General features: G+C 39.2%; 1 protein-coding gene across 9 annotated transcripts in view; it reads left to right on the forward strand.

Moving 5' to 3' along the window:
* DIP2C (disco interacting protein 2 homolog C) overlaps nucleotides 1-27,558 on the forward strand; it is a 309,412-nt gene that overhangs the window by 180,851 nt on the left and 101,003 nt on the right. For 8 of the 9 annotated variants that reach the window (XM_068174067.1, XM_068174077.1, XM_068174101.1 and 5 more), the window contains 5 exons: nucleotides 14,243-14,368; nucleotides 15,227-15,436; nucleotides 21,491-21,622; nucleotides 22,995-23,114; nucleotides 24,056-24,253. In XM_068174067.1, the coding sequence (XP_068030168.1) occupies nucleotides 14,243-14,368; nucleotides 15,227-15,436; nucleotides 21,491-21,622; nucleotides 22,995-23,114; nucleotides 24,056-24,253 (786 nt within the window). The remainder of the gene's footprint in view (nucleotides 1-14,242; nucleotides 14,369-15,226; nucleotides 15,437-21,490; nucleotides 21,623-22,994; nucleotides 23,115-24,055; nucleotides 24,254-27,558) is intronic. The other variant, XM_068174086.1, reaches the window with a different exon arrangement.

Raw genomic sequence — 27,558 nt, forward strand, 5'->3', positions numbered from 1 at the left:
TTCTCCAACATTACACTATAAATGGTCTGATTTCTACCCAGTTTTTAAATAGGTAAAAAAATACTATTCCTGAACTTGTCTAATTTGTGGGTGTTCAACACACGGTCCTCAAATCTCCAAGCTGTGACTCGCCAGAGCAGCTCTCTTAAAAACATGAGCATTTGACTGTGAGTCGGAAGTCGTCTGCTTGAGCTGTGTTTGCCATTTGTACATGAAGATGTTGAGTCAGTTCGGGGATGGGCAAAAGGAGATATCCTGCCTATCTTCATTGTGTGCCTCTTCTGAGACCCCAAGAGTGCTCTGAGTTGGTGTTGCTGCCTCTTGTTTCCAGTTGCTGCCTGCTGCCTTAAAAGGAAGGCATTTGCTCAGTGAAATGGTACATGAGGTCCTGTCTTAGGGATGGGGCAATTGTAATTATATATATGTATAAAATAAAGGCACAAACTTCATTACTGAGAAGAAAAGTAAGGAATTCAGTGTAGAGGGCTGTTATTAGTGCAGGAGTCTCACTGTAGGAGAGTCAGGACTACACTATAAATTCAGATTTTGCTGCTCTGAAAATGTCCTCAGGGTTAAAACTGAGAAGCTTGACAGTGTTTTGGGGACTTCTGGCAAGGCTTTGAATTCCTAGCTTGGTTGCTGTCTAGCATGACTCCTCAGCAAGTCACTGAGCTCTCCAGCAAACTGGTTTGAACAACTCCTGCATCTTCACTCACTCAAAAGAAAACCAAATGTAGCAAATGTCAGTGAAAGTAAATGTAAGTATACATTTCAATTATTTAAAAGTTATCAGATCATCTTCAAATTTACTTTCAGATGAGCTTTGCTAAGATACAGTGGAATGTTCCACCCTGGGAAAAAAAACTCAAACAACCCTAACTATGTACTCCCCTTCTGTTTATTGCCCCTGTGAGATCAGCAGTCTGTTTCTTTCTTCATCTCTTAATTACTCAGTTATTACTGTAGGTTGCAAACTTGCAAGTCAGATTTCATTCTGGTTATCATGTTTTCAGATTCAGATTTGCTTCAGGTAGAAGTCTTTGTTTAGCTTGTTGTTTTGCTGTGCTTAATACTTCAGCATCTCTGCTCTGATCACATTGTGATTGTTAGATCCTAGCTGTTACCCAGATTGAGTGTTTGTTATCATATTTGGCACATCTACTTGGAAAAAGCCCAAAACAAAATGAATACACACTCTTTAACCAATAAGGAATTCACATCTAGGAAAACATTTCCCTTCCTTCGTGTTTTTGCACAGTTTATTTCAGTTAACATCTGCAAATAAATTTCCCATTCCAATTCTGATCAAAGTCCTTTTCTGTCTCTTCTTGGTAAGGTTTTCCTAATTGGAAGTCTAAGATTTTGAAAGTCTTCCAGTTCTCCTTCCATGCCTTTGTTTTTTATGTGGATTTAGATGTCAGCAAAGATTGTTTAATGAACTCTCTTTGGAGACTCAAAATCATTGCTGCCACTAATATCACCTTCAACTTATTCTCTAGTATTATGCAAAATGTCAAACTGTGACATTTTTAATCCCTATCTGTTTTCTTATTAGCTTTATTGTTTTTGTTATTATTATTACTACTATTATTATTATTATTATTATTATTATTTTCATTAATGTTGTAACAATTTTTTAGCACTATAATTTTGAAACTCTGCTTTCTATGATTTTATATTCTAAATAAAATTGACACTTGAGTTTGTGGACACTATTTTTTCCCCCTCAATGTTTCTGGGATATTTTTTGCTTCAAGATAATTGGATTTTAGTATTCAGCCTGCACTGGAAATTCAGTCTAATTCTTTAAAACCAAAAAGGTTTAAAATTTCCTGGCTGTTTCTTTTTGTACAGGAAGGCAGCCTGAAAACACTATGTTTCAATATGTCAGCTTTGATCATTTTTCTGATGCCTAACAAAATAGAAAATGCAATAAAGTATAGTAACTGAATTAGTGCAGGATGAAGCGATATCATTTTCATTATACAAATGTGGCAAATAGTTTAGCTGATATTAATCCAAAAGCATTCCTTTATTTGTTGACTACCGATTTTAAAAAAAAAATCTCGTAGTATTTCCACATTTGGAAACAATATTTGGAAAGGTTTGCCAAGTGTAGATCATGGCAGTGTTTTTCTCTTAGCAACTGCCATTCCTTATCCGGTGCTTGTGCTATAACATTATCTGGGGGCTCAAGATGACACTGAAGCCAAATGGTGCTGTAGGCTGGATCAGTAACTTTTGCCAAGAGGCTTTTCTGGCCCGGTGGATTTTGAGGCAGGAAAGCTCAGACAGAGGAAGGCTGGCTTGCCCAGCACTCTGCATGCAGAATAGATGTCAGCATCGGCCTTGGTCTGCTCGTGGCACTGCAGAGTCAGGCACAGACCGGAGCGTGAGTGAATAATGGACATGTAGACGTAGCTGCAGTTGGCCATACAGCTTTTGTTTCCTTCGTGCCGTTTAGGAACTAGGCTTCTCACGTACTTTTGGAAGCTGCAGATCCATGGAGTTGGAATAGTGTGTTGAGAACAGGAGATGGGAATTATGTGGTGGATTAGGCAAGGGAGTAGCCCGAACAGCCTAGCTTTCACACCGCTGTCTGAATGGCAGACCCAGTTGAATACTGACATTTTCAGAGGCTGTTGTCCCTCCATACTGTCACTAGGGCCCTGTTTGCTCGCTGGTAGCAGTGGCTGCATTCTGCTCTTGCTAACACTGAAAACCCTCATAGGAGAACCTGAAGTTTCTGCCACCATTATTTAAAATGCCATCATATCAGCTGTATTGCTTTGGGAAGAACGGTCTTAACTGATTTGGTGCTTAAAAGCCCCTCTGCAGTGTAGCCCTGTGGTGACCATCCTGCCCGAGCTTGGCCCTTGCTGTGGCTGCCGTGGTGGTGGCCGGAGCTGAGCTGGGCTCTGCTGCCACGTAAAGGCTGCAGCGCAGTACAGCAGCAGCAGCTGCCAGGTGTCAGAGCCCCTGGGCAACTGGGCAGGTCCTTGGGATCAGAAACTGTGTTCTTGGTCACCATAAATCCCCCCCAGTTCTGTGTTTCCCAGCCGGTCATGGTCTTGGGGGTTCAGACAGCAACTCTCTGTCAGAGACCTTCAGCACCTTTCTGGAGAACGAGTGTGTTATCCTCCCTCAGCTGGGTGATCAACACACAAGGAGAGGAAACATCAGGTCCTTTCCACCTTCCATTTTCCCAAAAGGACACCCTGTGGCCTTTAGATGAGGCCAAACCAAGAACTTTGAGTTCTCCCTCCCAATGCTGAAAACCAGAGCACCTTCTCGTGTGCCAGGACCTGGCTTTTACTGTTTCCACGCTTGTCAGTAATAAAAACCCACCTAAACCAGAATGGATAACAGAAAAAATGTGCAGCAATAAAATATAAAAACTAAAAAAAGAGCAACATTAATTGCTAAGGAATGTGGTGTAATATATTCAAAGGCATATGGATGTGTTAGGCATGAGATAGTGTCTCTATGATTTCTACTGCACCAGAATTCTCTGATGAGACAAGGATGGGATAAATGAGTTGGGCCAAGGTTATTAAGCCTCTTGTTTCTCATGAGCTTTGTAATAGGCCTTGAAGATGACCAGAGCACTTCCTGGAGCGGTGTAATCCTTTATAAAAGTGAGACCAATGAGCTCTAAAATCTGACTTTTCCAGATGTCAGGAATGATCTGGGAAGTAGCAGCATAAGTGAAATTGTGCTGCCTCTGTGTCTGGAGGCTCATGGTGTCCTAGAAGTAAGACCAGCAAAAGAGAGCACATGCACTGCATGGACTCAGTGGAGAGGTTTTAAAAGGCACAGCAGCAGGTGAGCACAGAGCTGGGAGCTGAGAAATGGAGTGTTTTGAGAAATGCCATTTTTTGAATCAACATCTCTCAGCTGGTAGCATGGAGGAAGGGTATGGGCTGTAGGGTGGTTGTGGTACCTGCACTCCCAGCTGGGAGAGTACCTCCCTTCTGACACTCTTCTGGTGACTTTTTTCCCCATAATTTAGGTGGTGGAAGTGAGAAAGAAAAAATTGGTCTGGTACACCTTGGAGACCAAAAATTGGTCTGGCTCAACCTTGGAGAGCTGCCAGCCCCTGCCCCAGAGATCCCACCACTGCAGGGTGGGATTTTTCAGGTGCACTCAGCACTTCTTTTAAAAGACATCTTAATATAGGAGATACTTGGAGGTACTGCCAAAACAAATGCATCCTAACTACACCTTTCACAGCTCAAACTCCTGAGCCACCTTTCCCACACTGGTGTTCAAAGGGGAAAAGACAGAACAATTTATACTGAGCATGAAGTTGTTAAACTTCAGAACAAATCGTCCCAGGCCAGGTTTGAGGGTCATTTGAAATATGATAATCAGGCATGAAAGAACATTCCCTGTAGACCCAAGTCCTAGAGATGCTGGTACCAGACCTTTCTTAGCTGAGCTGCTCTGCTTTAGGAGCTTCAGTACCTGTCTCACCATGTATTTGTTCTCATTTACCATGAGGTAGGTGTGTGCATGAATCCTAACAAAGGTTGGTCACATTTTGGGACTTTACAGCTTACCTTGTGGTGATTTGAAAATATACAGGTTACTTATATTTTGTGGTTTTGAAAGCACAGTCAAGATATTGTTCTGCAATCCTGCCAGAACTGACAAAAAATAATTACACTGTGACATTTTGAGAGTTGTGCATGCTAAAGGATGGAATGGGAAGACTTGAGGAATCATTTTTATTGAACCCTCATCATTTAGCATTTCTCCAAAGAATAAGAAGAAAGGAAAATATGTTTAATATGCTATGTATTAGAATGGGACTGCATATAAATGTTCATGTAACTGATCATAAAACAATATTTAACCTTAAATTTGAGTGAGGTTTACTTGTAGAAGTTAATTTGAAATCACTAACCTAGCTGTAAACAGACTTACTCAGAAATCATTTAATCTCCTATCTGATTTAGCTTGCTTAGAGATTTCAAGCAACAACTCAATCGGGACAAAAAAGAAGTTGAAGAAAAATGCTGGCAAATATGTAATTTATATGACTACATCCTTGCTTTTGACCCAGAACAAAAAGTTTATGAGGATAAGTATAGAGCTCTTGAGAAAAATTATTTGAGGATCTCCAGAGAGAAACAAATTTAAAGTTAGTTTAGTTCAGATTGCATAGTATGGGGGCCTGAGATGAGATCACTGTGTGAAGCTGACTTCCAGAGTGCATTGCAAATGGAAATTATTAGTGGGAGACATGCATGTTGGGGTTTTATTTCACTTATGAGTAGAGTTAATACAATTTTTAAAAATTCTCAGAGTTCTGAGAAAAAACATTTTAAGATTAACTTTATTATATTACCAGAAGAATTCAAATTAATGCAAAAACTATGCCTTTCAGCAAAACTAGCTGTGGAGTCAGAGAGTTCAATCTGTTTTGGTGTCCTCTGTTTCCAGCATGTGAGCTCTGTGTTTCACATCCTGCCCATGCAGCTGTCCCAGCCACGTGTTCAGCTTCTCTCTTCCTTCTACCCAGAATTATGGATTACTGCTGTGCCAGCCAAAGTGGGAGATGACAGCCATGCTTCCCTTCCTTAGAGTTTAGCTTTCTGCCCACATGAGAACATACCAAGCATCTGGTCTGTGCATGTGTGCAGCAGGTGGGGATGGAAGATGCTCAGGGCGTGCTCAGCATTGGCTGAAGGATGGCACAGCCCTTCGGGGAGTGCAAGGAGCAGCTTCCTGCACCAGTGGGGCTTTTTGGCTGCAGCACCCTTGAAAAGCCAAGCCTTCTACAGTGGCACATTCATGGGAATGCACATCTTTTCTAAACCACTGGCTTTTAACTGCCAAAAATGGTGCAGAGCAACAAAACGCAGCCCCAAATTCATGAAAAGACAACAGAAGTTTCCCTTGCATCTTCATGTATCCCCGGTTCAGAGTAAAGCCAGAGGCCTAATATATATAGCTTAAACATCCCAAAGACTGAACCTTGCACACATAAGTTGTTTCTTGAAAGGTAAGCAACAGTTTATTTCTGTTAGTAACCTCCACAGCCCTCCTATAAATGAGAGTTATCTTAGAGCAGCTGTTCTTGCATTCAGTCATGTGTTGACTATTGTGAATGCCATATTTCAGAATTAATAGCACACCTGCTTCCAGATGGAGAGAAATGAGGTGTCACACTGTTTGGACCATATGCTTTCCTATCTTAATACCCAGAGAGATTGTGAAAGTATTCTGAGACTGCTTCATTATAGCATCACCCCCAGCAAAGATCTGTTATTATATGGACTCACTTTCACATTCCCAGGGGTGAGATGATTTCCAAGGGAGTGATCTATGTTGGATGAACACAGCAGAATTTTTATGAAATCACTTGCCCTGTATCTGCCTGAAAATAACTCAGTGATGTCAGCCAGGACAAGGAAAAGACAAAACCCAACTGTAATCAGTTCTGATGATACCACATTTACCATGTTTCACCCTATTTAGCACGTCCTGATTGCATTTCCAATAAATGTAGCTACCAAGTTATCTCTATTCAGAGTATTTACAGGCTGCTTATTAGGAAATGAATTCTCAGTGTATCCTTTGTCTCCATGGTAGCTCTGACAAAGGTCTGATTAAACTCAGAAGCAACTTTCATGCTTTCAACTACTGGTTTCCTGTAAGACAGCAATTACCAACCTTCTCCCTGTATAATTACTTAGCATACAATTGCTATACTTACCATTGTTTTATCAAGAATTTTCAGCCAAAATTCACCTTTGATAGTGCTATTTTTCTATAGTATCAGCTGTTTCCCTGTAATAACTAGAAATTGTTTTAGTAGCAAAACAATTTCTAGTTATTACAGGGATTATTATTGTTATTATTATTTTTATTATTATTATTATTCTATTGTGCTCTGTGTTGATGCAGCAGAAAATGGCCTTGCTTTCATTGCCTCCTCTGTCTGTTCTTCCAGCTGTTTTGCTTGATGCCATCCCAGGTACTTGCTTCCCTGTGACAGAGATTTATTTGTGGTTTTACTTATTTGTTAAATGTCTGACTTCAGGGCTGATCCTCTACTGCAATATAAATGCGACATGTATGATACATACCTAAATAACCTCTAATTAAAAATCCTTTAGTATTCTCAACTCATTAGAGCACAGCATCAGCCTTCTTGATCTTGATAATCTGGCTTTCTCTGAGTGAGTTAGTTGTGTTTGAAGGCTACCCTGTAACAGGCAAGGAGTCTAAACCTTCTCAGGCCTTAGGCCTGTCTTACTCCCAGTTGTGTCATCCATCATGTTACCAAGAATTGGCTACTAATGCAGAAGAATAGAGATTGCTTCCAATGGCTAGCTCAAAACAAGGAAAGAAAAAAAAAAAAAAGGTGACAAAAAGAGTTCAGGGGAGAGGAATGAGAGGAATTACATGAGCCAAAATGAAGAGATGGATGAATTCATATCACAGCTAGGTTTGTCTCCAGGCAGTTTTATTCTTCCAGGGGTATGTCCCCTGAAAGGAGGGATGGAAGTAATACCATTACCTCACAACAGGCAAACCAGGCTGCAGAAGATGGTAGGGACTCTCTTAGGTAATTCTGCATCTGTACAGAAAAAAATTAGGCAACAGCTTGTTTTTTCATATTTGTGTTTCTTAAACAGCTGGTGATTGCATATGAAGGCTTTATAATTCCTGGGAAACTGAAAACGTGAGCAAAACCAGAAGAAGGAATATATTTTATCAGAAACAGAGGCAGAAACAGATTCTAAAATCTTGATTCTAGCAATGCATGACTCCCATCTACAGCCAGTCTAATTTCTTGTCACAAGAAAAGACAGGGCTGCGTGGTAAATGAGATGCAGGAGAACTACTTGACACACAACAGCAAGACCCGATTTAAGTACAAAAGAAGATAATGTTGTTCTTTTGTGTGCTGAGGCATTTTATGCAAGGGCTGTGAGGAACAGTTTTATAATGTGGAACGTTTTAATGTAGCTGTTGCTGGCCGTGGGAGGAGCACCCTGTTCTGTGACCTGTGCAGAACTCATACCCAGATCCCTGATCTCTGAGGAGGTACTGCTTTGCTTACGGTATTTTGAGTGTTTGACATGCCTGTGGAGCAAATGCAGCTAATATTGAATAAAGGAAGCTGCTGAGGCAAGTTAAACTTATGTAGGGAAAAAAAAAAGCCCTAATAAGCCCTCGACTTTGAGGAAGAATGCAACTGTAATTTGTTGAATAGGTTTTTGTTCTTTTAAAAAAGATGATCTGAAGAAAAAAGAGCAAGTTCATTTGCTAAAAGCTGCAAAGGTCTTTACGAGGGCTAGGAATTTGCAGCATATTTCAAATGTCTCAGTTGCAATTCAGAGCTTTAAAGGACACTCTCTCTGGCCCAAGTAAGGAATGGGGCATCCCTGTTCATGGGGTGGAATGGGTAGGGTGAATCAGGCTTATGCTCCATGCCAAATGAGAATGCACTCTTTGGAAGAGTGCTCTTCTAGCAGCTGTAGAGAAACACAAGATGCTGCAGCAGGGCTCCACATGTGAAGCAGGAAATGGCTGGCCTTGTTCATCACACAACAATTGTTTTTTGCTTCAGGAAAAGAAGACTGATTTGCTTGTGGAGACAGCTGAGTCTAAAAGGATCATGCATACTGTCTTCCCTAAAGGAAATGAGTAGGAGAGGGCAGCTTGTCATAGAGGGAAGTCTCCACTTGTTCTAAGTATGCATAAATTTGTGTAAGGAGGAGAGAAAGTATGTTCCCCAAAAAAGGCTTCATGAAAAGCTCCAAAGAGACTTATATTATCCCTGAGCCAGTTAAAACCATACAGCTCAACTTCTGAATAAATAAAAATTTAGTAGTGTAGTGTTCCCCCTGAAAAAGATTTCAGGACAGTGCATGGAATAAATGGTTAAAGAACACTGTGAACAAGGAGTCAAAAGTATAAGCAGTCTGAAATTAAAAGTGTTTATTTCTGTATTTCAGGACATTACTATTTGACCTTTGAGCACTGCCCACCTATCAGCAGTTAATACTGCTCTGTCCCTATCTTCTGTCACTCAGTCATCCCATTTGACAAGGGTGTCCATATCAAGCTGTGTCTGTGCAGTAATGTCTGTTTCAGTGGGGTTGGCTTTTTTTTGGTAAGCCTTTCCAGTTAAGCCAGGAGCACACTGTTGTGCCAAGTTATGAGATAAACCAGATGAAAAGAGTGACTGCACTAAGCAAAGCACCTCCCAGGAAAGCTGGGCAATCCATCCTGCTGATGGCATGAGGAATTGGCAGCAGTGGAGAGATTCTGGTTATGGAGCTCATTGGCCAAAGTCATTGGTCATCACTCTGGAAGTCAGAACTTGCAGACCCTCATTCTCTGTGCCAGTTTTAATTTCTCTGCCCTTTGTTTTGAGACCTCATCTCATATTGTATAATAACAGATCATTATCTCTTTGAAACGAAACTTTCTACCACCTGCTTGTTTTTACCGTTCCACTTCCTTTCTATTTCACTTACTGAGTTTATTCCCAAAAGTATGCTTGCCCTTTCTGTCCTGTAAAGTAAAAATGCTTGAATGCAACAGGGAAAAGACTGAAGACAGAGCCGTTCTGTCTGCAGTTTGCAGCCCGTAAGAAATATGTTAGGTTGAATGCTGAACACCAGGTTTGTTGGTGTTAAGCAACGAGCACAAGCAGTGAGCTTTCCCAAGCTTGGTGCTTTGCTCTTTCCCATTTATTGATTCTTTGAGTACAAATACACAAATTGGATTCCATGTGTGGTTGGCCAAGCTAAAACAGTGGAGGACAATAGCAGATAAGTCACTGTGCCTTGCTTCCTACTACTGTAGAGAGAGGTAATGATGTTTTACTCTATGCTCTAGATTTTCTGTAAGACATTATTGTGGAAAAGCCAGGTGGGAAGAGTAAAATTATTTTTTTTACCTACAGGAGAGCTTTGAAGGGTCAGGATATGGAGTAATTTTATTCAGCTATAACAGTGCAGTTAGAATGTCACATGAAAGTACATTTCACCTAAAAGCATGATTTTTCCTCTTAGAAAAAGCCTTCCACTCAGAAGGCTTGAGTGCAATTACATCAAGGTATATTTCTGTTTGAAACTCTATCAGAAGTTTATAGTAGGTGAGAAATTACAGCAAGCAACACTATAAGGAAAGACAGAAGAAGTGTTCATTTTTTTGCAGGCATTTCTGTGTGTTGTTTATGGACCAAGTTTTCGTACTTGAACAATTATTTCAGAAAAATTAATGAGAAAACTGTATATTATAGAAATACTCAATCATAGGATGATGAATTCAGTTACTCTGAGCATGCCAGGGTAGATTGAGAAGGAATTCAGACACTTTTATCAGACCTGCAAGACAGGGGCATCACCCTACCAGAGATTGCTGGAAATTCTAATGTGACATTCCTGCTGATGCTGTGTCTGATGTGTGGAGAATACAAACTGCTTTGTGATGATGGGATCTGGGGGGATAGCAGTTTCCTGTCCCAAAGGAACTTGGATATGTCTTCTTACTTTGTCCCAATGTGCATTGCAAATGTGGTTTCCTTTCTTTAGAGAACAAGGAGCATCCAGTTCCTATTGTATAAATTCCTGTTGCAAGTCTCCTTGTATTTTTTCAGTAGCTGTTAGGGACAGCTTTGAGGAAGCAGTCAGTGAATTACATACAGTATGATGGACACCACAGCCCATCTTTGATTGAGGTAAAGGGAAAGAGCTACCACACTCCTGTTCAAATTCATGGGAAGCAGATTACCAGGGATGAATGGTAATGAATGTATGTTTCAACTTGGATTTAAATCCATGCTTCACAAAAGTACAGTAAGAGACTATTAGTTGCATTTTGGTTAACATTCCTTGTGCTACATAAACAAAGTTAGTTTGTAGACCAGAAAAGCAAAGCTAAAACCTAGAGAAAAGCAAAGTATGTGTATGCAAAGTGCATATCTGAAGCTGATATTTGTTGGGAACAAACCTCCTTACAGTTTTTGTCTTGCTGTGGTTATGGGATAGATATTGTAACGCATGCGTTGCTCTCAAGTGTAATTCTGAAGTATCAGTCTGGTTTTCCCTCACTTCTCTGATTTCTCAATATTTGGGTCTTGGTCTCAAGGCATGAAGGGCTTGAAGGCTGTTCATTATCTTAACCAAGTCCCACTCTGTACAAGGCTGTCCAGACAGGTTAAGAGCATCTTCAGAACCCACCAACAGGCTTTCATTCAAAAGGAAGAACATACATTCTATATCAGCTGTTATTCATTCTTGACCCAATCCTTAGCCATTCTTTATATGCCTAGAGAAACTTTGTTTAGCCAAGAGTTTTATTCCTGAGAGAGAACATTATGGAAAGATTTTTCACCCAAGCTTGACTGTTTATGCTGCATTTTATTCCTCTGTTCCTAAAACCCTGTAAACTCACCTAAAACCCTGTAAAATCTTGTTGATGCTCCGTGGACCATCTGTGGATTATCTGTCCTCAGCATTTTCTAGACATGTGTCTCATGGTTTTTTGGTAGCCTCCATAATCTGAGTAATGCCTTCTAAATATTTGAGCTTGCAGGCTGTGCTGGGAGCAGTGGGAGCAGGTGTGTATGTTCCTTCTTCCCAGTCAGCTTCCCTCTTGTTTATTCAAAATTTCTTGTCTTTGACATTGTTTTGCTTTCCTGTGAGGTTTTGGGTTTGGTTTTTTTTTTAGCTATCTATAGTGTGGTTTATTCCATGGTAGCCCATTACAAATAAACACATCAAGAATGTGTCTTATTAGGAAAACAATTCAATTCCTGGACTCCTGTGGGCTCATTTGAAAATTAAAACCCTGCAGAGTGTTTTTAATTAAGCTGATGAGTCTACCTTCTTATATCAAAACAGCATCAAAAAGGGTATCAAAGAATTCACAAGTTCTGATTCAGCATCCAGCTGTCACTAAGCATTTTAATGATTTTCTGTCAGCTGTCCTCCTTTAAAAATTTTTGGCAGAATTTCTTCTCCCTCCTGGCACAGTTAAAACACAATTCTATGTACAATAATATACAAATAGTCCCTCCTGTGTTGATCAGAAAAATTTATTTTCTTCCAAAAAAAATTTCTTTTCCAAAAATTGCTGTAGGTTTGTTTGTTGAGCTTTCTTAAATGGAAGGCTCTTTTTTTTTTTTGTTACTTGATATCTAATTGCTATGCTTTGAAGGAAAACCAAGAATTTTCCCCTTTAACAGGTAAGAAACTATTAGGGAGTGTGTTCAGTCCTGTCTACCTTATTGACATTGGTGTGAAGTGTGCAGGTAGGAATTTATCTTGGGGTCATGCTGTTAGGTAATACTTACATTCTTTATTTTCATAGTGTGATAGTTTTCACATAAATTTTCTGATACTTTGCACATAAACTTTTCATCAGTTTTTAATTATAAGAAAGACCTTAAAGTTTCTGCTTAAAAATAATGACTTGACAGGAGACAATTTCTGTGTTGATAATAGCATTGGTTCTTCCTTCATTTTGGTCCATCAGCTGTACAGCTTTTTTATCTGAGAACGGTTTTCCAGCTGTGCTGTTTACTTTCCTTTGCTGATAATCTCATTCACTTCAAGGTCCAAAACAAAAGAAAAGAAATCAACTCACAGAAGCAGCTGTTAATGTGCTTTTTCTTACTCTTCCCTGTTGCACTTCTACTGAGAGGTGTTTAAACCCTGGCAAAAATAGGAAACACCATTATTGGAAATGAGACACTGCAGCTTATCAGCAGCTCATCTAATGCTTCTAGTCATCCTTCCAGGTTGTTACTCACAAAGTACTTGCATAAATGTGATTCAACCAACACTTCTTTAAATAAGAATATATATATACATACACGCACACACACACACACACACACGCGCGCGCGCGCACACACGCACACACATACATATATATATATATATATATATATATATATATATATATATATACACTCTTCTCTTTCCTGTTGCTTTTCTTGGGGCACATTGCCTGTTCAGAGCTGCCACCACATCCATACAGGAGTAGGATAATGACAGTGTGCTGCCAACCCAGCCTGTGAGGGTGCTCTTCCAGGAGATGCAGCAGCAGCAGAAGTGGGATCACTCTGGATTAGACCTGATTCGCTGTGCTCCTGATCCACAAATGGGAACCACTAAACTGATCCACAGATTGGAGCAACTAAACACAAATTGCTCTATTTTCTTCAGCTGACCAGTGGCAACTGGTTAAAATGCAGGATGTCACATGGTCAATGTAGGTGGCAACTTCTTTACACACAAGGAACTCCTGTTGGCTGCAATGTCTTTTGCATACATTCTCCTCATGTGAATATATGTCCCAATTCCCTGGAAATGTGCAGTGTCTAGAAATAGACAAACAGTGCAAGGTAGTAAACTAAAAGCAGACTTATTTCAATATGTAGTTATGGTAGTAATTAAAAAATGGTGCTTAAAACAAAGTCATTATCAAAAAGTCACATCTTTTAGACATGATAAATGGCCTTTTTCAAACTTTGGGAGGCAGGCAGCTATAAATGCATGGGAAAGTTAGAGAAGCTGTTCACCTCCCCAAGGAGAAGGGATCTGTTGGGTACTGTGGAGTGGGCTGGTATGAGCTGTGTGCAGCACCTGCCTGCAAAGCACCAGATCAGTGCTTAGGGTGTTTTTTTCCTCATTCCACCTCAGGCCAGCCCTACATAGTACTTATTTTTCTGTGAATAATGCCAAGTGACAGTGGCAGGAGAAGGATTTGGGAATGAGGGACCAGTTGCCATTTCTGTTGTGGCGTTTTACATACCTTTTACCCTTCAAGAAAATGTTCTTGTTCACTTACTCTGTGTAACTTTTCTGTAAATTGGAAACCTTATCCATTTAAAAAATGGGCAGTGTTAATACACCATAGTTCCATTGAAAACAGCAATGGTCACTGAAGCAGCAGCTCCTGGTTAAGCAGAGGTTTGCCCTGGGGAAGTGATGTTCCTGATCTTCAAATACTGCAGCACTGTTCTGGGAATATCATACAGCTCAAAGAGCTTGTTTGTTAGTACAGGACTTTTCACCGTGGCTGCTTTTTCTACAGAGGAGAACTCCTGCAGTTCCTCTGCGATCCCGTGTGTTCCTGGCCTCCCATCATGGGATGTGCCTTGTCAGCCCAGCTGGCACATGCATGAGTCTGTGCCAGGTCTGCTGGATGCACAGAGAACAGCTCCTTTCTGTCTAACTCTGGCTCCAAACCTCTTTCCTTCCAGATGTCCACACAGAAGCAGTGCAGGCAGCCCTTGCTAAACATAAAGAAAGGAAAATGGCAGTCCCCATGCCCTCAAAACGACGTTCATTGGTGGTGCAAACATCAATGGATGCCTACACACCTCCAGGTGAGTATCTCTCTATTTTTATGCGAATTTTAAAAATGGTTCTTTGTGCTTCTCTGAACAGCTAATCTGTCAGCATAGACAGTAATGGAAATGTCGTTTGATGCACACTGAGCTTAACTGGTATGTTTGAAGAGAAGGTGAACTGAGTAGTGGAAAAGTCAACAGGGACAGTTCACATGATTGCTTTGCCCTTGGTGACACCTTAGCTTGCTCTGGTTCTTTTGGGCTTACAAGCACCTAACTGTGGCCAGCTTGTCATATTTTATGGTAGTCTAAGTTCTTTCCACTTTCTGGTTTATTCCCTAACAATGTAATGTAACATTATCTTAGCAATTAGTTGTGCCATTCCTTTTCAACTTTATCTGCTTTTTTATCTGTGGTAAGTACATCGACATCTGCAACATTTATCTACTAGACTGTGAAAATACCCCATATCCCATGCTTCTCATACTCACTGAATCTGGCTGAGACTCCCATTTCACTGAGGATTGGACTTTGTAGAATTGGAAAAGCGTCTCACAGACTTTGTGGAGTGAGCTTGGGAAAGTTTTTTTAATATTCTCTGCTGGCTGGAGATCTTCAGAAGATTCTGTGTTTAACATTATAAAGGAAGACTTTAATTATCTTTTTTTTTTTGTACAATAATACACATGCCATGACCTTAGAGCAGGAGAAGTGCATAGTTAGCAACTGACGTAGTTTCAGGGCTTTCAGTGCTGCAGTTTTCTCATTATGTTTGTCTACCTTCCTGGGATTTTCTTCATTACACTTTCTTGAAATTTTTTATATGAATATGAGTTATTTCTATTAAGAAAACCCCAAAGCACTGCAAGTTAACAAGCTGTTTTTAATTACTAGATACTTCTTCTGGTTCAGAAGACGAAGGCTCCGTGCAGGGCGACTCCCAGGGAACTCCCACCTCAAGCCAGGGGAGTATAAACATGGAACATTGGATCAGTCAAGCGATCCACGGCTCTACCACATCAACCACTTCCTCCTCCTCGACACAGAGTGGAGGCAGTGGTGCTGCACACAGACTAGCTGATGTAATGGCTCAAACACATATAGGTCAGTATACAGATGTGTTGAGTGTGTCCAGTTTAACATGAATTTTGACTCTCACATTCAGTTGATGCTGCTATGTGAAGTCTTACAAAAGTCTTTCCTGTGCTTCTCCTTTGTTTTTTAATATTGATATATATTATATGGAGAGATAGTCCTACGTTCCTATTTCAGGAGGGAAAAAAATAGCAGTTTAGATTTGGGAGTAAGCTTATGTTGTGGCAAATAGGGTCTAGCTATTGGTTGCCAAATACCTTAAAATGTACAGTTGCATGACTTCCATTACTTAGCACTATAAAGGTCTCTGTAGGATTCATCAGTAAGGAAAATCACTGCATGCATCATTAGGGATTGCTTGCATATGAATTTCCCCCACTGCTGCACCACTTTGATTAAATAGCTTGAATTACTTTTGATAATTCTGTTAACGGTAGTCCTCTCAAACATTTTTTCTGCCCTTAATTGAATTTAGAACTTGAACTGGGATATCTAGTGATTGTACTCCATGGGAGAGGCCATTATATAGCTTCAGAGAAGGCAGCTGTTATTATTAATAGCTTGTTTCTTTCCTTTATAAAGATGCTAGGAAGTCAAAGCTTTCTTTCCATTAGGGCTAAGCTTCTCAGACATTATTTCTGAATATTGTGCCATTGACACTGGTCTTTATTAACATGAGGCAGCTATTTGATTGGATATGTGGAAAGCAAGGCTTGGTTTCCATTCATTCTTCAGCTGTTTATCATACAGGGCTTTTGCTTTCTGTATGTTCTTGCTGGAATGTGTATTTTGGGCTCTCACTAAAAATCTGTTGCGGTCTTTGTTGGACCAGATAAAGCAATCTTACTACTGTCTTGCTACAGTTTTGTGTGACTGTTCTTCAGCTGACATTTCCTTTTCAAGTATATGTAATGAGATACATGAAAGTATCTGCAGTGTTCATGATTTTATGTGCTGGAATGGGAGTACATATCCCTTGGGTTTTGCTATGAATACAGCTTGATGTAACACCTGTATTTTCCGTAATCCTCCCATCATGATCCAGAATGGCTGAATTGCAGTCAGGGGAAGAACTTGTATTGTATTCATAAATTCATGCTAAATGAATGCTTAGAACCTTGTTTTAGAAACACATACATTGGGAACACGTTAATCATTGCATTTGATTATTTTCTGTGACTTCATCTTGAAATGCTACAGGAAATTATAGCATAGAGAATTAAATTTATCCAGACTCTGAAAGGTTGCATTACTCATACACAAAGTCTTAATGTGTCTTTAAATATAGCTTCTTTATAATTTGACATTTTAGTAATTTTAAATCTGGCACAGTAAATCTTTTATAATCACGGACTTTGTGGTAAATAATACAGCATTTATAGAGCTAAATTAAGATGGCACTATTCTGCAGAAGAGGGAAACTACTGTTTCTTATATGTGTTTTATTGTGCCTTGTTGACTAGAAAGAGCTTGCCTTTGATGGAAGCAGCTGAGCTTACATATTTCCATTCATTCTGACAATAAGATGCCTTAAATTGCATCTCTTCTTGGACACTAGTTGAGCTGTAGTAATGTAAAGGTCATTTGGGCACAAAATCTGATTGATGAAACTAGGATCTTGTGGTTGCCATCAGTCATCACTAAAATCACTGGAAATGTAAGAGAAGCTGCACAGTTGATAACTGTAATATGTATTTCTTCATGGGTGAGCTGCATTGTTTAAAAAAATTGAAATTAAATTGCTATTTGTTTCTTTCCCATCCAATAAGGTAGTTTTTGCATTTAAATGTATTCCAAGAGGTAATAGATTTGAAGTATCCCTACAGAAAGCCTGGCTCCTTCCAAGGCAGTGGGCCAGTGATGGTAGATGAATAATAATCTTTGATAGGAGAGAAGAGTAATCCTGTTCCTTAAGGCTCCTCAGCCCTCAGAGACAGTTTGTTCTTGGTCACAAAGACCATATGTTACCATGCCTTGATGTCTGGTCCAGGAGTTGTTCTCCAGAGACAGACCAGCTTGCAAGACAGAAATCAACTGTAAGGCCATACTCTGAAGGTGCCAATTTTGATAAATAAAAATTCAAGATGCAACGGGGAAGACCTTAATGATAAACCAAAAAAGACATCCATTCTGATATCCACTAGGATTTTGCCTCCAGAGTGCATCACAGAGTGAAAGGGAGATTTTTTGCCAGTTCAAGTACACTAATGTGGTCCTGAAAAAGTATTTGATAAAAAAAAATAGCTATAATATAATCAGAGTTATCTTTGTGAATCATTTGGATAATTTGCATAAGCTATTATACAATTTTAATGTTATACTATCCATTTAATTTGACTGCTGCTGCTTTATTGTGGCCAAAGTTCTAGTTTGGGATAGATATAATTTCAATATTTATTCTCAGCTTTAAGATGCTCAGAGGTCTGTATTAAGCTACAGGCAAAATCTTTAGTTTGGCATAAGTATCACAGCTATGTTCAGTAATTCTTGAACTTAGAGGTAACCAGTGAAATCTGTAAAAAATATCCGATGTTCTGACCCTTCTTTGGGTCAGTGCTGTGCATATTTCTGAGATCTTCAAGCTTTCATTTGTTGGTATTACATGGTTTGGATTTCTATGTATATAAAAATCAGGGACAGAAAGCACACCCCAAAGCTCACAAACGTCATGCAATGAAAATCACACGATTCTTGCCTATCATTGTAAATCTATATAAAGTTAATCATCTCACTTCAAAGTTTTGATCCTATAGGTGCATTTAATGATTCTTTTATATACTTCAAATATGTTTCTGTTTGAAAATCAAAGGCTTCTATCCACATTAAAGGCTACACAGATTGCTAATCAAATAAATATAAAACCATGTGCCGTAAGCATGGCTGATGGTTTTCAGACAGCTTGGAAATTATTGTGTCCTGAGGGGGAATGTTAACTTATACAGGAGACTAGTTTAAAACACAATCTGTCACTTGGACATCAATGCAAGAAAAACCCAGCTAATGGAAAGAACTGCATATCTGACTCTGGATTTCCCTTCCCTGACAACCAGAAGAGCCAACTTATTTGGGAGTAAAAGCTGCATTTTCTTCAAGTACAGTGTTTCAGGAATGCTTTTTGAGTTCCTGGAGACTTTTCAAATACCTGGTGCTTATGTGAGCTTCCAAACTTCCACTGAAAGTATTCCTCCACTTCTTTGCTTCTCCTCAGACATGGGACTTTGTCACTGCATGTGCTCTATCCCTCCATGAATGTGCTCTGCTTTTTTGGGCCTTTCTGATCTTCTTGAAATGGGGTAAATGATGTCGCTCCAGTGGCAGAAATGAAGAGAGCCCTAACTGGAAACAGCTGTTCTGTCTGTGATCTCCTGATGCAAGGATATTGGAAGAGATGGGAATAGGAGGTGATGCAAATATGTATGTTTGATGGAGGAAGTGCTTTGAAGTCATGCAGCTGTCAGTTTCTACTTTTTAGTGAACAGATGTGTCAGGGTCATGATTCTTAATGAAACCTCAAACAATTCTTCAAGTTACCTGACATAAGACCAAGCAACTCACTACAGATTGTGTCTGTAGACAAAGGTTGGATTGACTGTTCTATACCAAAAAAAGGGTACATTTCACATAACATAACAATTATCTTTTTCTGTAGAAGTCATTTGGACCAAATCTTTGTATGATTTTCATTTCTCCAGGCCTGACTCTCAGATGCTAACTAACCAAAGATTTGGAAATCTAATGGATGAAACTTAGAACTGTAGATACTGTCATGATAAGACATCTGTTAAGCAGATACTATAAAGGAACACATCAAGACAAATCTCAGTATTCCTTTTCTCCAAGATAGAAGTAAATAGCAGCTAGCTGGGCAGCCAGGGCATGAGAACTCCTTGACTGAGCCATGGTGGAAACCTTGGGGAGACAGTTTCTTTTAGGCAACTTCAAGTGCAGGTGCTGTTTGTTCAAAAGGAAAGCCTTTTACAAAAGAGCAGGACTCTTGTTATGTTCTTTCTCCCTGCTCAGCACCATGTGTAACAAAGAAGAATTTGATTTTAAGCACAGAGTTCTGAAGGGAGAGCATCCTTGCTCATGTATCTTCTGCCCCATGCACAAAAAAAAAATTAGTCTTTAACTCGACTTCGCTTTGCCTCGTAAAGTCTAAAAGATGGGAATACTTCACTGGAAAGATGTAAGCAAATACAGCTCACTTTAAGAATACTTTCTCATATTACTAATAGCTGACTAAGTACAATTATTTTCTTAGTCATGATCTCCCATATGCATTGCAAAACTGCATTATAAGTAAAGAGAAAAAGATAAACATCAGCATTTTTCAATTGACTTAGTTATTGAGTAATGCAATCACAATCTATAAAAAGTTCTTGCCAGTTAACAGGAAAGGGCAAAAAATTGTGCTGAGTCTAAAATAGTTGATAATGACAAGAAATGAAGACCTTAAATGAAGACATTATTCAAGCAACTACTGGCATAAACTTCAATCTATTGTACTTGGTCACTTGTAGCACAATGTAAGGTGTTTGTTTCAGTAAAATTGTAACAATGGATGTGATCGGAAGCAAAAGCTCCAACTGGACACTTGTAGAATGAAAGATGTTTTTGAGTTGCTTAATAAAAGCCATTTTGTGCTTTCCTCAACCAGGTACTATAATTGGGTGATAGGATTGAGCCCTTACGATGTTCATGAATATAAATATAAAATAACAGCTGCAGACATTAATGTCATGTCTTAAATCGGCATGATGATTGTCTGTCAAATGCTACCTTTAGACGAGAGGCATGCAAATAACCATTTTTTCCGGTATGTGTAGCAAAAAAAATAGTTTTCTGTGTTGATGGTGCATAAATTTGGGATTAAATGCACAAGAATCACAGTGTTTCAAAGTTCAAAACTCATAAAATTGAAAGTGCTTTAAAATTATGTTTGATATTAAATTTACTGTAGAAGTTGGTGTTCTAGTACTTACAGCACCATAATGCTTAAAGATAAGGTTTAGTAATAAGCACATCTTGAAAACAGCATTGGTACACGATGATATTTTTCCAGAATTTTTGCACTTTGAAAGACTCTTACCCTGTTGTTAAATAGAATGCATTTCTCTTCCCTTCCATGGCAGCAGAGTGAAGACCTGCCTTCTTTTGTAATTTAAAGGCTGCTGGGGATAATTTATGTCAATTGAAAGAAAAGTTCTTATTTGCTTGTGGCATTTATCTCCATCTAATCAAATATGGATAAAAACCTGCAAAAAATGTATGGGACAACCTATAGAAATAGCACAAATACGTAGGAAATACAGACTCAGACTTGGAAACACGGGAAGATGAACTAGGGTAGCATGCTGAGTTATCAGGCCATGAAAGAGAAAGATTATCTCTGTGGAATTGTTCAGCAGTGCTGGCATGAGTCAGACCAAATCGTGTTTGCCTTCTGGAAGGCAAGGCTTTTTTATGCGGAAGAATTGAAATATCTCTGTCTAAAAATAGCAGACAAGCAAGTGTCCATGAAGAATGCAAAGTTCATGTTTCTTTACATTTTAAATTTTGCCTCTGGTTTCCAAACCTGCTATGATTGATTTTTTTTCCTTTCTTAAATAAAACTGACATAGTCAAAATACAGAGGTTATAAAAGTGATATGCACTGGCACTTGCAAGTGATTGACAAGCTGCTGTGTTCTTTTTACTTAGAAAAACTAACACAATAATCCATGAGAAGTGTATTTGTCTGGATCTTTTCTATTTGCAGATGTCCACAAGCTTTAAGTAAAATCAGATGTCAGTGGAGAACCTACAACCTAATTGTATTATTCTTTTAGCCTATTGCTTATGTGATTGCAGATATACAGCCCTGTTTTAATCACTGCAAACTTTATTTATTAAAATTATACTACACATTATAGTTCAGTATAATCATTTTGTGCATTAACCTTAACGCTTGTTTCATATAGTGGGGGGAAAAAACCTCAAATGGTCTCCTTTCCTCTGCCTTTTGCTTTTCTGCTTTTTGACATTAGAGGTACATGGTTAAACCTTTTAACTTATTTTTCACAGAAAATCATTCTGCCCCTCCAGATGTTACCACTTACACCTCAGAACACTCAATACAAGTAGAAAGACCACAAGGATCAACGGCACGGGTGGCACCAAAGTATGGCAATGCTGAGCTTATGGAGACTGGTGATGGTATGTCACAAAACAGAGCTGGGGTTATTTGGAGTATCCTGACCTTTTTAGTGGTTACTGTATGCATCTGCTCTTGTTTTTTGGGTGTTCTTCGTGGTTTTTTTTCCTGTGGGCACTTGTCACTTGTAAACACAAAGTTGCAGCACCTTTACAGTTCTAAAATAAGCTGATATCAATGAAGATAATGTAGAGAAATATTTCTTAATCAGAGCCGACTCCCCATAGAAACTGTTTGGTAAAAACCCCCAGAGAATCTCTTTAGATTTGCCATTATCATTCTGCCTGGTTACAGCTAGTCTGTTTGTTTAAATGACAAAGAATATGGTGTGCTAGGACAGCTACATCTTGAAAACTGACATGTTTGAAGTTTTATTCTCTGAATTTTGTTTGTTTTTTGGGTTGTTTTTTTTTTTTTTTTTTTTTTTGAAAAGCAGTTATTTGTAAACCCTTCCTTATTTACCTCTCCTCTTTTCTAAAACTTAACAATATTTCAGCACAGCATGAAATTGTTGACCAAGTGTACTGTATCTAAACTTAGCAGCTTCAGCTCTAAACAGCACTTGGTAAAAGTTTTGGAGCCAACCTTATGGAAGGGTAAGAAGTTGAAATTCCTGCAATGCAGTGACAGAAAGCTATTATTTCAGGAACAGATAATGTGTACATTGGAGAGGTTTTGCACCCAGCTAGAGAAAAGGAAGGGAGAGGTGATTGATGGGACTATATTATAAAAATGCCCCTTGCCCCTGGCTGCCGCTCTGAGATGTGTTTTCCAACGTGCTGTATGGGCAAGCCTGCTCCCTTTGGAGATTGCTGGCTGGTGGGACTGGCTGCAGGGATGTTCAGAGAATACAGGGGCATGCTGAAGTAATACAAAGGCGCGAACCATGTTTAAGAAGGATACTGGACAGATGTCCCCTGCAGTGTAAAAATAACCCAGAATAAATGATGGGGCAGAGCCTATGACCCACACTCTTCACCAGGCTGCCGTCTAGTCAGGCAATGCTGGTATGGCCAATGATCATGGGGAGGGCCAGTCCAATTTTCTCACTGACCATTGCTGAGGCAGTTCTCTCAGGTTACTGACATTTGCTGTAGGGACATTTTTTCCACTGTGTTTCTCTGCCTCAGTCTGTGTGCTGTTTGCCCTCTAATTTTGCAACCTTGCACTGACATTATTGTATCGGTTTTATTTACATTAGGTATCACTGTTCCTTTTTGCTTATATGTTTTGATGTTAAATACTTGAGTCACAGTATGGCATGAAACTGTAGTTGTGGTGCCTTGCAGTCCTAGACCTTTCCTTACCCCACTTGCCGTCTGGCGGGTGCAGCGTAGCCGTCGACTGATGTCTCCATTGATCCCTGTCCTGCAGGAGTACCAGTGAGCAGCAGAGTGTCAGCAAAGATTCAGCAGCTGGTCAATACGCTAAAACGGCCCAAACGACCACCGTTACGAGAGTTCTTTGTAGATGACTTTGAAGAATTGTTAGAAGGTAAAATGACTGATTTTCAAAAGGTTTTGGGATCGCTTTTTAAAACTCTGTAAAATGTTTGTCTCCTATGTTAACTTTCTAGAAAGACAAGTGAGCCCTTCCTGTACTGGCAAGTACCAAAAAACCATTGGTATGCAGTGGAAACTGCTGGTAGTAAGCTTGGACATAGTGCTGTGGAGTCAAAAGTGTTTCTTGTTTGCTCAGCTCCTGGTTCTGATTGCAGGAAATAACAGAAGAGAGTGTAGGGAAGCTTTGCTTTGAGAAAATTCAGCTGTGGGTTACAGCCAGTGCTTTGGAACACCAATAAGAGAAAATATGTTAGTGAGGGAACATGTTAAATGTTTTACAACATCCTTTGTGTAACAGTGAAGTATGAAAAATGAACTAATTGTAAGAAAGAAACAAAGATAAAATCAATAAATTGAGCTTTTTTTTAAAAAAAGACCAGTGCTTTGAGAATTAAGATTCACCAGGATGTGGAAATTTAAATAGTCTCACAGGAATTTATAAGAAAACGTGTAACAGAACATGACTTAAATCAATCTGTTACTTGTTAAAGTACATTTTTGTCAGTAGCTCTGCAGTTCATCTCAGTACTGCATTTTTTCCAGGAAAAAGTTTTCTCCACCTCTCTTTAGGAATAAAGAAAGGTTTACTGTTTTGAAGATAAATATATGCATGCTGCCTCAGCAGTTTCTTTCCCTTCTTGTAGAACTAGTGTAAGAACAAGGACTTTTCATTCCTGAGGTGCATCAGTTGCTTGATCTGTGTTAAAGTTAAAAGTAAATTATTCTGTTATATCTCTCTGTTGCTTCTCAATACCTTCTTATATGTTACTGTTTTCAGAGCATTTTGCAAAGGTAACTTATTCTCTTGATTACACAGGTGTACACAAGGTATAGAATTTACATGGTAACTGTATATCTTTTCATAATCATAAGTTCAACAGCCAGATCCAAACCAGCCAAAGCCAGAAGGAGCTCAGATGTTGGCTATGCGTGGGGAACAATTAGGTGTGGTTACAAACTGGCCGCCTTCCCTGGAAGCAGCCTTGCAGCGATGGGGAACCATCTCACCGAAAGCTCCTTGCCTAACCACTATGGATACCAATGGAAAACCACTGTATATTCTCACTTATGGTGAGCACTCTTCAAACTGATTGTGCTTTTATATATTCTGTACAGTGTGTGTAGTAAATGCATAAATATAGATTGAAAAAAGCCTTGTAATGATGCACCTGATCCATTTGTGAGTAGGGCAAGACAGCTCTGAAGCTATTGATGTCTGAGTATGGGTTGCTGAGATGTTATAGTATGATTTATTTCAGACAGAGGAAAAGAGCCGAGTAGATACACCCATGGAATAATAGAATATAAATTGAAACCACCTTTTAAATAGAAATGTGTCCTAGGTCAGATTTGCCTGAAGATTGATGTCCAAATCCATTGCCCTTGGATATCACCCAGGCTTTGTTCTGCAAAAGCCTAACTGGGTCTACAAAATTCATCAGCTTCCTGGAGAAGTTAATAGGATTTTTTCCCTTGTTTTACTGACATTGTAGTAAGTGTGATTTGAATTATTTCTCCTGATGGGTTAGTTGTACAACTAGCAAATATACCCCCTTGAAATAGATTTGCCAGGATATATTTTAGTGTGACCTTTGGTATGTTCATGTAGTTCAATGTGTAATGTTTGACAATGTATCGCAACCAAGAAATACCAAATAAAATAAGCATAAGGGTATCTCTGACAAATAACTCCCATATTGCTTCTGATTTTGAGATGTTCAGGGGACATTTGGGAGATGTTCAAAGGAATTATTATGAATAACTGTCAGACTTTGAAAGTGAGTTGGAACATTTCCGTATGCTATTGATATGGATATAAAAAATCATTTTGTTTTTTATTTCTACCTTCTCAGGGACTTGGAGTACTGTGCAGAGAATGCTGTTACAGGCTCTGATATAGAGGTCTGTCTGTTTTGTTCAGTGCTGAACATTCATTTCCATTCAGGAGTCAGACCCAGATGGTCTCTGGCCAAAAAGTTGTCTGCTGCAAGTTTGGCACTGCAAATATAGTTAAAGGCTTTTAAAGCATAAGAGAACCTTTGCAACTGAGGGTCATGCATGAAACATTTTCCCTTCAGGTACTTCAGAGTTAAGAAGTGACTTAGTTTCAGGGGCAAACATACGATTCACCATTGATGAATGTTTTTCTTCCTTAAGGACATTTACTTGAAACTAGGGAAGAATTTTAAAGTTTGCAATTACATGTTTGCAGAAGTCATGTCATCTACTGAATGCTCTAAATAAATTGGACAGGAAAGGAAATTAAGCTGTTACTGAGAATCAGACCATTTTTCTGAATTTGGGATTCTGTCCAGAGAGTCTGAGCATATGTCCTGCTTTGCCTGAGGCTGTAGGGTGAGCAAATCAACCCAAGGAACATATCTGCATGGCTCGTGGATCCACCCAGCCTGCTTCTCTGTTCTAAAATAACTCTTTCCTTTTCTGCATTGTCTGAATCTTGAGAAAAGTAGGACTAAAATTTGTGTTTTCTCACCTTTCATTTGGCAGCACTTTGGGATGTGGTTTTCCTGTTGCCTTTCAGTAGTTTCCTGAGGTCAGAAAAAATCAGTTCTTCCTTTTTTCTTTTTTTTTTTTTTTTTTTTTTTTGTCTTCTTTTTATAGATAAAAGAAATTACAAACCAAAACATTTCACAGATTTGCTGAATTGTTCTGTGCTAGGTACATTTCATGCTGATATTATTTTTCATGGGAAATGTTCATTTACTGTGCCATAGCAGTTTCCTTAAATGAAAACTGCTTTGGAAATGTCATTAACAATACAGCCACCTGCCATTTCACTGGTGACTTTATGAATGATTTTGCTGTAGCTAGTCCACCTTCTGTGCCTGCAATATTTTCTAGCAATTGCAGGCAGGCAGTTTTTACTTGAAAATTAATAGACATTAAGCCTTGAAATCATTAAAGACACTCCTACTCTTGACTTTTTATCCTTGTGCATAGTTCCACTGGCCCTGGTAGTAATAAACTTTTGCAAGATGAGCTTAGCCACAATCCTGCCACATGATATTACTGTGACGCTCAATTTCCTCATGTGCTTGCTATGATCAGGTGACTAAAATTTGAACTATCAACCCTGACGATTTTCAGTAGCCTCTAGTTTGTACTCCACAGTTATTTTCAATTTTTCGTCAATATAAAGAAATACTGTTACCAGGAATTTTTGTATATTTCACAAATATTCATTAATTTTAAGTATAATTCTAATTTTCCAGAATTTTGGTTTTTGAGATATTGTCATCACTTGCACCTTCTCTTGAATATTTGACCTCTATGTACTGTTTTTGCTTCGGTCTTTTCTCACATCTCCTTGTCTTCATGGAAATCCTCTTCCTTTATCCTCCAACTTTCCGGTTAAGAGCAGGCTTCTCTTTGATGTCTTTTGATTTCATTCTCAGTGTTTTCTCTAGTTTTTTGTCCCTGCATGGGTGAATTGCAGATTTGCCTGCTTTTTTCCACTTTTCCAAGATGTTTTCCAGGAGTGTCTTTGTAGCTATCAGCTAGATAGCTAAAGGCCCATCTTGAGCAGGAATTCTAATGCCCTTACACCAAGCATATTTACCTCCTCTTTTATGGATTGTTGTAGAAAATATTGCCCTCCCATCCATCTTGGAGGCTCTAACTAGAGTACCATACACAGCCCAGACATTTATTTCTTTCTTTATTTTTACAGCCATTCTGTGTCCAAACCACACAGGTTATTTTAGGAGGAAATCTTTTCGAATTGAGGACTTTTGCTGCATCTACTTGGTGAAACCTCATCTCATCTGTGACCTTGGTCTCGATTCTTACATTCTGGCCCTGAAAAACATAGTGCTGGCCTCTTGCATCTATCCAGGATGCTTTCTTATTTGCCCTTGGTGGCCTTGCATGCTGAAAAGGATCTCTAAGAGTCCACAAAATTCTGCTTCTCCAAAGTCTTCCTCACAACTTCCCTTTGCTGTCCCTTCCAGAGCCGCGTTTGAGGGCAGAGCAGAGGCCAGGCTATGATCTGCCGTGGCAGACAGTGGTGGATCAGTGCTGCAGGGACCACCTTGTGTGATGCACTGGAATGGATTTCTCTCCCCGAGGGTGCTGAAGTGGATATGGGATAGTGTGGCTTTGGGTGGGGAGTGCTCTAGGTTGTGAAGGGCTTCTGGGCCAGGAAGGGAACCAGTTTAAAGAAGTTGTATTTCCAGCTGTTGCTTAAAATCATTGCTGCTCTCCCATTTCTCTACAGGGGTTCATCAAATTTGTAATGCCTTGTATCTCCTGTGTCTTTTTCTGCATGTTTTTTGAGCTTCTTATCTTCATAGCATGTCAGGACTGGTTTTTTCCATGTGTCTCAGATTACTTTAGATAGAATAAATGTATAATTG

Source organism: Anomalospiza imberbis, chromosome 1, assembly GCF_031753505.1.
Source record: "Anomalospiza imberbis isolate Cuckoo-Finch-1a 21T00152 chromosome 1, ASM3175350v1, whole genome shotgun sequence".
Classification (NCBI taxonomy): Eukaryota; Metazoa; Chordata; class Aves; order Passeriformes; family Viduidae; genus Anomalospiza; species Anomalospiza imberbis.